The sequence below is a fragment of the Cyphomyrmex costatus genome, unplaced genomic scaffold, assembly GCF_001594065.2.
Source record: "Cyphomyrmex costatus isolate MS0001 unplaced genomic scaffold, Ccosl1.0 scaffold45, whole genome shotgun sequence".
Lineage (NCBI taxonomy): Eukaryota > Metazoa > Arthropoda > Insecta > Hymenoptera > Formicidae > Cyphomyrmex > Cyphomyrmex costatus.
Genome location: NW_017278747.1, coordinates 112320 through 127606, shown reverse-complemented (window position 1 = coordinate 127606; position 15287 = coordinate 112320). Strand labels below are relative to the sequence as shown.

The 15287-nt window shown below is 30.5% G+C and overlaps 1 protein-coding gene across 2 annotated transcripts in view; it reads left to right on the top strand.

The window, feature by feature from the left end:
* The first annotated feature begins 4168 nt into the window (after window positions 1-4168).
* LOC108777624 (box A-binding factor) overlaps window positions 4169-15287 on the top strand; it is a 75371-nt gene continuing 64252 nt past the window's right edge. Inside the window, exons 1-2 of one of the 2 annotated variants that reach the window (XM_018544559.1) lie at window positions 4169-4802; window positions 4884-5036. In XM_018544559.1, the coding sequence (XP_018400061.1) occupies window positions 4976-5036 (61 nt within the window). In that variant the 5' untranslated portion in view covers window positions 4169-4802; window positions 4884-4975. Of the gene's footprint in view, window positions 5037-15287 lie in introns of both variants that reach the window. The other variant, XM_018544560.1, reaches the window with a different exon arrangement.

Genomic DNA, 15287 nt, shown 5'->3' with positions numbered 1-15287 from the left:
TTTCGCTTTCGCAAAAAATTTTTCTTTTGTTTTCGCATTCGCTTTCGCTATAACCACTTTCGTTGCATCCCTAATATATATAATCGCTTCGCAATATATCACAAATTTTACCCGTTAAAAGTGCACAGTAAGCGTGTAAGTTCATGACGGAAGTATCGATTAAAATGACGAATGATCTCCTGAATGTATCAATTGCTCAAGTGTTAACTATCATTACGGTTTCCTTTTTGGTTTGAAACTAATACAGTTATAGTAAGTACAGATTATAACACACACACACACACACACACACGCACGCACGCACGCACGCACGCACACATATATATAGCGACGCGAAAATGATACTTATACTATAGTATTTTTTTTTATCTTTCTCTTTCAAGAGAATCACGTATGAACTTTTTACTGAAAATGTAATATCGTCAAAAGTTAAATCATTATTGAATGATGATATCAGTCGACTCGTAAGATTTATAAATCATAGGAAGTGAAAATGCCTAGTCGAGTCTTGTAACAAGATGTTGGTGTTAATTATAATTGTGTGAATTTATGTACCGCGTATGTAGTTCTACTCACGACGCTGATGGATTTTCAGCATTGACGCATACGTATTAACTACCGCGGTAATATCACTTTAGTTAAATTGACAATACAATCTAACAAATTTTGATGCCTATAGCATGTTTCCAACTTGTGATATTCTTCACTATAGTAATTTTCACAGATTTAGATTTAGATTTAAATTTATCTTTAATTCAACGTTACATCATCAAAAATTTAATATATGTCTTTCAACATATTATTATTAAGATCCAATAAGATGCTATAGGCATCAAAATTTGTTAGATTGTATTGTCAATTTAACTAAAGTAATATTACCGCGGTAGTTACTTAATACGTATGCGTCAATGCTGAAAATCCATCAGCGTCATGAGTAGAACTACATACGCGGTACATAAATTCACACAATTATAATTAACATCAACATCTTGTTACAAGACTCGACTAGGCATTTTCACTTCCTTAAATCATTATGTTGCGAATATCTACAGCAACTGGTAAAAAATGTGTTATTGAATACAATATAACGCATTAAGTAGCGACAATAATATTGTCGGATGAGAGACTGTTTCACCAAGTGAACTCCGTGCGACCATACCTTTTGTTACATCGTGATGTATTGCGTCGGTAATGCGATTGTACATACTAATGCAATGCAATATATAAATACGAATTTTATATATGATATTATTTGTACAATAAATTTCTCACAGATTAACTGACTTCCCAGTATCCGAAAACGGATTTAAAAGATTGAAAATTTTTAATTTATTTTAATTTATTTGAATCAAAATTCTTGATTTATGCATATGGATGGAAAGGAATTCAATGTAGTAAAATTGAATCATTTTCTATCCATATAGATAGAAAATCTTTGTGCATTGTTGAAAAATGTACAACTTTTGTATCTGTGTCACAAATGAAAATAGTGATCTACGATTTTTTTTCTATTGAAAAGAATAAAATTACACCTATTATAGAGCCATCCCTGAATTCGAGGTTTTTAAATCTGTTTTGGACTGAAAGAATAGCAATTACGTCATTTTAATACAATGTCAGGGATTAAAACGGATTATGTGGTTTGTCTTTTTAACAAAACTATTTTTCGATTGAAAAGAATAAGACTCACTTTCTTCCAATCTTGTATTATGGACGAAAATAGGTTTAGGGCTCCAGCAGACAAGCGATTTTGTAGCGCCACAATCGCAAACGTCGACTCGTTCATACGGAGCTATTTTCTGGCGCTACAGAAAAGCGTCGCGAATACGTTCACATGAGCCAATTCGTGACACGACGAAAAATGTTGCGTTGGGTCGACGTTTGCAATTGTGGCGCTACAAAATCGCTTGTCTGCTGGAGCCCTAAAAAGCTCTCAAACCTGCATTGATTAAAAAAATAAGAATTACGTCATTTCAATCCTATTCATGGATTAAAATTCATGGATTAAAATGAATTGCATAATTTATTTTTTCCGTAAAACTTTTTTAATTGAAAGGAATAGGAATCTCGTAGTTTTAATTCTCCAAACCATGAATTAAAATAGATTCAAACATTGAATGAATTAAAATGGATTAAAAAATCAAGAATTTGGATTCAGCAATGACTAAATGAATGTATTTTAATCTGTTCCAATCTTTTTTTCGGATATTGGGTTAATTAAAATATTTAATATTTTGTTATATATTATATATAAGTATTCACACAAACACATACACCGCATCTAAAGAACGTCGCATCACGATATGTATAAATGTGTATAGATATGTGTGTGTGTGTGTGTTACATCGTATATACATATATGTCATTAGGAGTAATAATTTTTTATTACAGAGAGAGAGAGAGTTATGCATATAATCAGAGTAACTCGTTATTTTCTCAATAAAACTGACATATTATAAATTGTAGAGTTCTGAAACGGATTTTACAACGAACGAAACATACTGCGATACATTAATTGTGTGGTGAGTAAAATTATTTATTAATTATTTAAGTATATGATGCATAATTGTGATAACAAATACATATACGTAATATTTTTGAGTATTTATTAAATTATTTGAAAATGTTAAATTTTGATTATATGTATATGAAAACAAATTATATCAATTTTTTAAACTCCAAGCAATACCAATTTTATTTAAGACTTTTCAATTATCTTTAAATAAAAATTTTTAATTAAAATTTAATAAACGAAAAAAATGTCATGTGAACAATTAACTGAACATTGAATTTGAACATTAAATTGAATTCAAAAATATTAAAATTATACATTTAATTAAATAATAATAAAATAATAAGATAAAAATAAAATATTTTAATAATTATATTTATACAACTTATTTGACTCAAAATTGACATAATTAAATAATGCATGATAATTAAAGTGTAACGAAACTATATAATAGAATTTATAATAATTATATCATTTTTTCAGGTGTAACTGTGAACATGTTTAGTGTACAAACGACTTTGGTGAGTGAAGATTTATCATATTTTGTTACGCATCAATTACTCGTACAGCAATTAGAATATTGATTTGACGCTTCTAGTTGACAGAATAAGAATATACGATTAATGTAAAATACGATGACTAACGTTGTATCGTTTAGTAATATCATAGCATAGTATAATAATATTTGATATGCCGAGTAAAAGTCTTGGTTGCGTATAGTTAAGAATGAATTTTGACATTTATTACAGTCACCATTTGATTTAGGAATTTTTACTGTAGATACGCATTTATACAGCATTTAATGGAAAATTTGCTGTTAGTTGAAAGTAAAATATCTAAAAATTTTGATAAAATTAATATACTTGCGTATATAAAAATAACATATAGACTATAAGTAATAATCAATTGGTGAATAAATGAATGAACGAATGATCGATGGAATGAATGGACAGGCTTGTCCTTGACAGCCGAGTATCTGTAACCTGGCACTCTCGAAACAGTCGCCAAGCCGTTTGTTTACGCTTTAGCTTTACCGATCCTGTAAACACTCTTCCCTTCCTTTATGTACTATAGATCTCGCTATGTATATAATATTCTTTTAATTTTGCTTTACTATTTAGAGAATTCTTGGAGGCAAAATATTCAGGAGCTAGAATAAGATAAAGATTTATATTAATTGCACTATGTGTGCATAACAAATAGATGATATATATATATAATATATATTTTTAAAATGTTCAAATAAGACGTATCTAACAAAATTATATTTTGTTGTGTGTGCTTTAATAATGAAATAAAAAAGATTCAGCAAATAATGCGATTACAATATTTGGGTATTAAATCGCCTGCGACTTATAATTAATCCAAAAGCATACATATATTTATCGTAAATTTACGGTAGCTAATAAGAACGCAATAAATTAAAATATTACATTCCCGCGTATATACATATAAATTTCAACGAATGTATGTATGTAGCGTGAAGTAATGCACAGAAGTCGGTCTCGACGCGTCTGAAAAGAAGAAGGGGTAAGAGGTGGTCACTAGCCAGCCCTCCTCTCGCACTGATAAGAAAACATCGCGCGTAGATGGGTATAGAACTCGCGCGATAATAATCACCGTGCCATGCCGCGTGGCGATTTTACTACTCCCATACTTTTCCCCAACATGATTCGCGCTGCTCCTACCACCGCATGAGGCACCGACTGTCCCCTCTTGAATCACCACTCCGCTTGCGATCACAGTTCGAATTGGTCATTCTCTCTCTCTCTCTCTCTCTCTCTCTCTCTCTCTCTCACGCGCGCGCGCGCGCGCTCTTGTCTCCTACTCTTCGACCTATTCACTCCCCTCTTCATCTTTCCTTGTCTGTGCGTTCGTCTCGCGGGTATCTTTGTCTCGCCTTCGTTCACTCGGGCAGCTCGCTAGCAAACTCGCATGGCTTCGGCCATCCGCTGAGCTCCACTCATTTTCCGTCTCTCTCGTTTCTTCTCCTTCTGTTTCTTTTCCCCTTTTGTTTTACCATCTTTTCTCTAGCTCTGTTCCTCTACCTTTCATTCGTCTCCTTTCCTCCTCTTGCTTCGTTTGCTCTATGTACATAATATACATGAGCCTCGCTCCCGGTCATAGAGCAGTGGCGCGAGTTCTCGTATAGCCAGCAAAAGTCCGGATCTGAATTTTCGTCTAGTCGCCGATCGCGGTGTACACACAACTCTCTCATAATCGCTCTTCTGACACCTTCCATGGTGAGCGCGGCAACGAAAGAACAACACGCGCGTTGATCCTTCGTGAGGTGAGAATGATCGTTGTCGTCATCATCCTCGCGGCGCGCGGAGTAAAGTGCCAAATCTCTCTTATATAGTGCGAATTCCAGATTGAAGAGTAGCAATTCGAACAAGAAGCGGGAACGCAACAAAGGATAAGTACGAAGTGATCTGAAGAAAACGAGTACGCAATCACGAGAAGATGAAGAGGAGGAGTGACAACGATGGCAAACCTGTGGCCAAGTATCGGCACCGTGAATACGGTGAGTATGTACTCATCACTTCCACCTTTCGCGATTTTGCGTTTTTACAGGAAGGGTAGGTATAAGATCGAGAAAAAGGTCTCTCTCTCTCTCTCTCTCTCTCTCTTTCGAGTCGATTGATGATCGATCCTTGTGATCGCAAGCAAGCATCTTTTGCATCTTGTTTTGCTCCGAGATGCAAAGATGCAAAAGAGAGCATGTACACAGTGTGTCACTAAAGCGCTCAACTGAGCCGGTGGTCCGCGAGTCACTGGAGGCCAGGGGCCGGTCGTGAAGGATGTATATATGTTGGATATCAGAGTGATAACGCTGCCCCTGGTTTTGCGATAACGGTGCCATCGGTATATGCATACTGCCGGTATATGATACAGCCGTCAGTTGCATTCAACTTCGTTGCATCCGTCACGAATTTCCTCCCGACATCTTAATTCGGCTGCTAGTGTAACGAAAACTATTATAACATTAATTAATTAAAAATGCAGTATACAATTGTACATGGGTATAACGATTTTTTTTTATCTTATACAGATTATTATCTTGCGAAATAAAGAGTTTTGAGCTAAATAAAAAAATGTTGTAATATGTTGTCACGTGTTTTAAGAATTTTGTATTCTGAATTATACATATATGCCTACACATTCAATATCATAAATTGAGAGTAATATAAAGATTTCACTTAATTCTGGGTAGTATCTCTCTCATAAATCTCTCTTCTCAGTTATTTTCAAGTAATATTGTTGAGAAATTACCGCAATTAATTCTTTTCTATTTAATTATCAGCAAATTTATTTTATTAAACACAAAATATATAGGGGAGAGAGTGATCTAAATCGGACCTATTTGCAGTTATTGTTCTCTACAAGACGTAAATAAACTCAGATCATAAAACCACAATGGCGCCGTTTGAAAGATCATTTAATTTCCTTCATTTTTGCTTCAGACCATTTTGACGTATCTCTTACCTGTGTCAAACTATAATGGAAAATGTAAAAATGCATTTTCCGGAACTATGAGTTCCAAATTGAACATCTCCTATTTTTATGAACTTTTAGATAGAATTTTAAAATATTTTAATTAATTTTTGTTAGTATTGAGTAAAAATGAGAAATTTAAGACTCAAAGATAAAAATACAGTTTATATTATTAGAATTAAAATTAATAAAAAATTTCATCAATCTGATGACACAAGATGTTTTATTGATTTAGCGTTTCTTAGACCAGATCTGGTCGGTCTATCACCAGTCCTACAACCAGGTTGTGGCGAACCTTCTTTCTTCGATGAATTAGCTGGCTTACTCGTCTTTTTAGTGTTTTTTGTTTAGGTCCGATTTGGACACGGGTTCTTTCGAACTATTGGAACAAATTTTACAATAAATCGCAAAAGTAATCACAAAACTCTTGATATTTTTGAATTTTACACTCTTTAATTATCTTAAATCAATCACCGTTCAAATTTTTAACATCTTTTAAATAATGATTAAATAATGATTCATCTTTTAAATAATGATGATACATATTTGCGTATATTCTATGAACATTATGACAGAGTACTGCCAAACTGCTGTCACATATTCGGTGTCTTATAAGGACTTTACATTATAAATAACACGCAAATCTACTTAATCGTATTTATTTAAATTAAAAAGATTCGATTTGGAACACAATCCGATTTAGAACATTTTTCTCTACTATATTAACTAGTTTAACTTCACTACGATCATGAAATAAACTAAAAGAAAAACACGTTCTTAAATTGATCTTAAGAAGTTGTGGGGATCCTTTTGAAGATATTTTCTGACAAATAAAAATTGCATTCGTAAATTCAGTTTTATACAGAATTTATTATTATTATTATAATCATCGATCCAATCGTATCTTTTATACTAATTTAATTTACAATGATAGCTGTTGAGATTTTTCTTGTCATCATCTGTGTACCAGTGTAATGACCATTTATGATCAACTGCGTTTATTTGCGGTTTGTGGTAAATATAATTATATTACGCGTATTGCTATATTACCATCAATTATATCAATACCGCATAATGATTATTAATAAAGATAACAATCCACAGCTTTCGAATACATGGTACTTTGATGCTGCTGCGATTATAGCTTTATTAGATGTAATACTTACAATTAGGTTATTTTGAATACTATATAGGTAATTTGTCAAAACATGCGTTCATTAAATATAGGCAGGAGGTCGTTACATATCAATACTTTTGCATAGATATATTTGAGCGTAATTTTTACATATAAAAAAATACATTTATCTATATACTTTATTTTGATACAGTGCTTCAAAAATACCGCTTTATTTATTGTCAAGCTTGCGTTGGAAAAATTGAAAGTTGTATCGTCATTCCTGGCGGATATTTCGCTAACGATATCATAAAGAGTCGTTCTATTATCCTATTCTGTGCTAATATAAACGCATCGCTGTGACCGCCTGTAACGGTCACTTTGACCATTCCCTCGAACAGTTGAATTTTATCGGCTCGATCGTCAGGGTCGCCATTATTTCTATTTAAACACTTGCTCGCTGCGTCACATGTCTCCTGAGTCACTCCAGCGCGTGTCATTTCGTGATGTTTAAAGACGAGCCGCTACCTTGAATTGCTTTTTTGATTCAGAAGAATTTCTTTCTTATTTATGATATACCCATCGACTGTCGTACTTTTTGATTTAAAGAAAACAGACACATAAAAATGGTAGAAGAAAAAAATTAACTATTGATTTTTCTAATATACATGCATATAAAAATAACATGAGTATGGAGAAACTATTTCTGTAATTACTTTTACATATTGAAATATGTATATGCATGACAAAGCAAATTTTAAATTTTTTAAAGTTAGCTTGTAGAATTAGTATATGTATACGTAATATTGAGTCGCAATAATTTTTATGTAGAATGGATCGTACGGAATTCTAGAATACAAGCATATGTACCTATATTGTATATTTCTTTTTCGAAACAATTCAAATATCAATGAACGATTATTTTACGCTTTGGTTGTGTGTTGTATCAGGATCCTATATGAATCATATTTGTGTCTATACAAATGGACCGTTTGCTTTAACAATCTCGATCACAATATAATATGATAAACTATATGATACTTGTTTGTATGGTCCCTATCGAGCTGACAAAACTACAGGAATATTGACGATCCTTTCTTTGTTCATCAATAAACTTTCTATTTTGTTTCGTAATTTTCATATTTGTGTGTTTGTCAAAATTTATATTTTCACTAAAGATTTGATAATTATTGAAACAATTTTTTATATCACACATTGATCTTTTGCGCCACTGCCTGGTTATTCTCCTGCAAATATTCAAACATTTCAAACGAACATGCCGAGATAACAAAATATATTTTATATGAAAGTGACGTTCGAAAGATCTTATCGTATCGAGTCAGACGATTTTGTACATTTATTTCGTAACTATCTTTACGTAAATACGACGAAAGTGCAAAATGTCAAGTCTATATGAGATGTTTTTAGTTTTCATCAGATAAGAATTTACAAAAAACATTTTGTCTCTTGTAAATTTCCATTATTTTTTATAGCAAATTTTAGTTTTTATATTATACATTTTATGCAGCCATTTCGTTTATCATGTAATTGTACGTTTAATAATAATAATTTGATATTCATTTTTACATTAAAATTATATAAATAAAACTTTTATATCGCGTTTCATTTAAGTAAAAAAGGAAATGTACAGTCATTTGATAATAGAAAACGACTAAGCGCTGAAAGTACTTTGTAATTATAAATTTATAAACTTTAAATGTTCAGTAATTTTGCTCTTTGATCTTTGTAAAGACCAATTATATTATCACAATATTTATTGTTCAAATGATCCAAATTTGAGTTTGACTTTAAAGAGAGATAGAATTTTCAAAGAATTATTTATAAATAAATATTAATCTTATTTATAAATAAGAATTATTTATAAATAGATATCGAAAAAAAAATTCAGAGACGCGAGATCATTCCTGTTGTCTATCAAGTTGCCTTCGTTGAAGGCCTGGATTTGCTGTACAGTCGGGTACTTGTGCCTGCGTCGGGTTCAACGTGGCGAGGTCACGGTGCCGCACAAAAGTCATGGTTCACGTAAACCGATGTACATTAAATCATCGCCATCGTATCAATAGTAGTCGTTGCCGTCATCCTCATCGCCATCGTTCGCCGAATGCATTGGCGCATAACGGGGTAAACTATAATATGTAAACAATTCAATTTCTCTAATTATTTCTATGTGAAAAAGTTGCAGCTAAAGTTAAATTTTGAAAATAAAAATTTAAAAAAAGATGTGCGATAATTAATTTGTAAAATGTTTTGAATATTAAATTATCTGAGGTGATAACTATTGAATTGTTTCAAATTGGTCAGAGGTGATAAATTATCTGAGGTGATAAATATTAAAATTGGGTCAAAGGGTAAAGGGAATAATAGGCTGATCGAGTTATGATTCAAGCTGTATTGAAGTTACAACCTTTGTATCGATTGCATGGATTATAATTAACATTGCCTGATAAGCAATAGTGCATTCTTCGCCCCAGCTACTGCTATTCGTACCTTAATCCTGTGAGTGAATTTATAATCTTCACATTTGTCCTCTTGCGATCTTAACTCGCGCGATGCAGATTTATAGTTTGTGTATTTCTGATAAAATACAGTTTAAGTTAGATTTAAAACAAATATTTTAAACAAACTCTTATTTGACCGTGAAATTTCAAATACCGATTATAATAAGCCATTTACGGTCAAGCTGGATATTGAATGCTTCTATTATAATTTTCGTATGAATTTATATACTACGTATGTAGATCCTTAAATGCGCGCCGAAATTTTTTCAGACTTATAACGCAAACTAATGAACTACCGCAGTACTATCACGAGTTAAATTATTAATTTTTTGATGCTCATTTCATCTTGGATCTTAATAATACGTTGAATGACATATTAAAAATTTGTAAATAATTAATTACATAGATTTCAATATGTTATTCAACATATTATTAAGATCCAAGATGCAATGAGCATCAAAATTGTTAGATTGTTAGTCAATTTAATTCGTGATTGTACTGCGGTAGTATATTATTATAGCTTGCGTTTTGTAAGTCTGAAAAAATTTTGACGTTCATTTAGAGATCTACATACGTAGTATATGAATTCACACGAAAATTATAATAGAAGCATTCAATATGAGCTCCTGACCGTAAATGGCTTATTCTCACAAATATTTTGTGAGAAAAACAAAATCTTTATTAAATTAAACAATCGCGACAGAATATCATTAATCAATTTTCTGCATATTTTATCAAATTCTATAAAAAATTAGCCACTAAAAATAATAAAAATTATGGCCGGTACGGTGAATAAAGGCGTATTGGCTCATTGTACAAGGAATTATTTAACCGATAGGAATGTGATAGAAAACTGAAAGGTAGAAATAAACGTATTTTTAATCTTCGAATAAACTAAACAACTGATTTGATTATTTTTAACATAAGTAACTACAGTCTTCTTGTGCTACGATAATAATTTTTTATTAACAATAAAATTCCTCTCTAGTTAGACAACATCGCATTAATCTAGTTGAACTAAGCGCTATTATGTTATTGAGCTTTATGTTTTATCGCCTCATTTTTTCGGTTTAGTAACAGTTACAATTTTACATCATGTATAATTTTGTATTATATCGAATAATGTAACTTATTTCTCATAATTGTTATATAAATGACATGCGTTAGTGCATTTTTTACAATACTACATATAAGAAATAGAGATATTGATAAGGAAAGCTAAGATGTTTTTTTATGAAATAACCATGAATAATCTCATATAATCATATTTTTAACTATAGACATTTCGATGTATAATTTATATATGTCTTTCATATATGCTCTACAAACTGTATATAATAGTTCCAAGTCCATCCACACTATCGAATGTTTTATACAACCAAGCAGCAGTCTTACGTCATGGTCATAGTACACAACAATAACCATGTCATTTATTTGAATTTCATATTTTTTCTGTCTACGTATTAAAAGATTCTTATTTTCATGTTATAATTGTTGATACTACTCTATAACAATAACGATTTAATCTAATCGGTAGCAAAACACACACATCTTGACACTATTTAAATTAAATTTTATCCCTGTAAATCTTTAAATGCAAAACATATAAGATTTTAGTAATAATCACGATAGCAAGACTAATAAAACTTTTAGGATTTTGTTAATTTATTTTAAATTAACAACAATATAAAAATATATTAGAATGAGCTCTCGAGAGTAAAAGTATTAAATTAAATTTCTTGACGGACAATTGAGAGCTAATAGATTGATCGCAGTTAATATAGTGCGTGTAATAGACGAAGGTATATTTACATGTATTTCTTACAATTTCAACAATAGTTCTTCGAACATTTCGGCTACATTCGAGCCATCATCAGAGATTTGATATAACCGAAAAGAAACATTATTCAATTTGTTTTGATCCAAGAAAGCAGTCAAAAGAGCCTCTTAAATTTCATGATTTCAGAAACATCAACATTCATTAACGCACTACTAACTGCGATCAATTTATTAGTTCTCAATTGCCCGTCAAGATATTTAATTTAATACTTTAAATTAAATTATAATTGTAAATATTAACTTAATTATACACCTACTTTTGTGTTTATAAAATTCTCTTGTATGATTGCGAGTAAAATTATTTGTATTGTTGAAATTAGTGTATTATCGTGATCATCAAGGCAAAAAAGCAGATTAATTCGTAAATTAGAAAAATTAATTTATGAAAAAAAGAATCACACGTATAAGTACTACGGATGCTCCAAAATGGTCGCTATAGTGGAAAGTGAATGGCTTTTTACAAAGAAATCAATTTCTTCTTACTATTTAGCTCCTTTACTATTTACCGCCTTTGTTTAAATTTTTCGGCATTAATCAACTTTTATGTTGATTATTTCCGTCTCAATTTATTAATTGACAAACGTTCCACAAGCTGTTTATATATTATCATTTTGTTGCAAATATATTACAAATTATAATTTGGAATTATATACTAATGTTTAATCAAGTCAAAAGTTTTTATAATCTAATTTTATACGATTATTGTTTGAAATTATTCGAAGTAATGATAACTTTATGACGTTTTTAACAAAAATATTGTGTTTAAATCAGATTTTATTTTTATATACGATATAACGTTTATCTACATTCTATATTTAATTTTCTTTAGTATTGTTGTGTAATTAAAATTTTGCAATTGGTTCATGTGTTACATATTAATTTTTATATTATATATTTTAAATGGTACTAATGTCATTTTGTAAGTAGTTTTAAAAGAAAATTATGAATATTATGTGTCATGCGCGTACCTCCTCGGAATTCATCAAAATGTTTTTATCCATAACTACTACGCCATATCCCTCTTTCGACCTTATTTTTAAGCTCGTCCCTTATCGCACGACCGTGAATTATGCTTGTTTTGCCATCTTTCTACAACACACTATTACATGCACTTGTATCGGGAAAACGACAATAATAGGTAGCTAGTGTCCCGTAATGGAGACGAAAAGATAATACTGCACTATAAGACCGAAATGCCCATTTTTTTTAAAAGAAAAAATTTTCTCGTAAACTGTGAAGGCAACAAAATTTCAGACATAATAACTTAGGAACATTTTTTCAAGAAAAGCATTAAAGGACAGCTAATCGTCTTTGCATTAGTTTTAGGAGAATAGGAGATTACAGAGATTTTTGTATAGTTATGCATTTTCTTAAATGCACTGTCTAGACAGTAAGTAGCTTTGAAGGATTAAACTTGAACCTAAACTCTTCAAATTATTAACATTTCTAGTATAATGTTCAATTTAAAATCTCTATTTTGGGATTGCTTACATATTTTATGAAGAAAAAAATAAAACTATTGTTAGATTAAAATAATGATTTTATAGACAAGAATATAGAGAGAATTTTGACATTTTGTGAAAAGTGAATTAATATTTTGACAACTTTGTCGGAGTTGCTAGTCGCATCATTTAGTTCAAGGAATCGATTTACCATATGGAAATTCAACGTTACTCGTTACGTATAAAGACAACTAATATGGTTGAACCATTGACAACGTGAATAAGCGAGTCAGGAATAATTTATGCAAGTTTATTTTTTATTTTCTATTTTAATACTGTTTTGATAACGATTTTGATTTTCTTAAATGGTGTAAAAATGATATATAGATTATTTCACATTTTATAATAATTTTCTCGATTATATCAAGACTTAAAAGGTTCGTTTCTAAATCGTTTCATAATTATTCATAAATATGAAAGTTTAAGTTATAGAAAGCTCTTAATTAAGTTTACTTATAACTTATAACCTTCATTTATTATAAATATAGATTTAAGACAGTTTGACAAATAAGCTTTTCTTTAATTTTATCTAAGAATTGATAATTAAAGTGTAGATTAATAGAACTGTCGATATAATTCGTAGCTAAATTGAAAATATTTCATTTTTTTGTTCAATCAGTGTATCGCGACTGGTATAGTACTGTAAAGATCTCTGAAAAATTACAAACAAAGTAAAAAAAAGTGAAAAATTTTAGAAATAAGTAAAAAAGCGAATGAGGTGCAAAGGAAAAAATGGTTTAAAAATTATGAAAATTATTTATATTAGGTATATTGTACCCGCTCACTCTCATTTTAACCAAAGTAATATCATTGTAATAAAAAATCATTTTTTAAATAATATAAAATAAAAATTTTATAACTTTTTATTTTTTATTTATAAATATTATGTTAGCGGTATCCGAGAAAATATCTATGCTGAAGGGTGTGTATAGGTATTATATATAATGATGTAATTTGAGAAATTTGATTTATCATTTAATATGTCGTAATTGAAAAAAGTCGAAAACATCTTAAAGGAATTTTATTAGTGGAGAAAGACGGAGAAAGAGAGAGAGAGAGAGAGAAGAGTGTCGAAAGGCTTGTGTCGCGACGAAGTTGTTTCATATTGCAGGTAGTCGTCGCTGTTACGTCATTTAGGGCTTGCAGTAGGCATTGTTTTCAAGTTTCCTGAAACGACTCTGCGTGCAAGTACAAAACGTCTTAGGCCGTCGCATTTAACGATACAAGGTGGACTATGCGTATATAAGCCAGCATACCGGGTGTCACTGAAAAGTAACATTAATATCGCGTGATTATTTCAAAATAGCATTTGATGCTACATTCTAAATTCACTAATTTAATTGTTTCTTTGTCTTGTGACATTCCTCATGTAAATTCTTTTTAGAACATTCAATATACAAAGTAAGCAATTTATATTAAAAATTGTGATTATAAATGCAAAATACATGTACTAGAAGGTCTTCCTCTCAAAATTATCATATATTAAATACATTTAAGCGGCAATTATTTTAAACTGAGTTGTAGTGAAAATGATAATTGCCTTTTCATCTGGCAAAAATGCGATTGATTTATATTATATTATATATATATATATATGTATATATATATATATAGAGAGAGAGAGAGAGAGAGAGAGAGAGAGAGTGTGTGACTATTTTATTTTTCCTAATTTTATAAAATTGAAAAATAGTTTTTAATTAATTTTATTAAAATATTTTTCATCGTGTGTGTGGTAGTGGACGTGTAAACATCTTACGTGTTATTTATTCCTCACGCAACCAGTAAAATAATATTATATTTTAATTGCCATTACGAATGATGATAAGCTAGCGATTTCGTAATACAGACCAAGACGATAGTGCAGGAAAGAAATAATCATGTCTATATTTGATCTTTAGCAAAAATATTTCGTCCGACAGATATGTATGTTTAGCTTAGCGAACCACTTCCTTCAACGCGCCATGATTTCCGCCGATTCATTTCCGCTGCAATAATGTATTTCTTTTTCTTTATATCTTAACTGATAGTAATAATATTAACAATATTAATAACGAAAACATATCTTTGTCAAATATGGAAAAAAGAATTAGATGTTTTAGTTAGAAAATTTGAGTTCATTAAAAAATGTTATTATATCATTTTGATAGATTTATTTAGCAGAAGGAGAGAAGAAGAGAGAAATTTTTTGCACCATCTTAACAATAATCCACACGTGTCATCGCGGTTTCACAAACGTGGCAATTTCACCGGGAAGCAAACCGGTGACACAATTCAGAAACACGTTTCTTGCTTTCGCAATTGCTCGA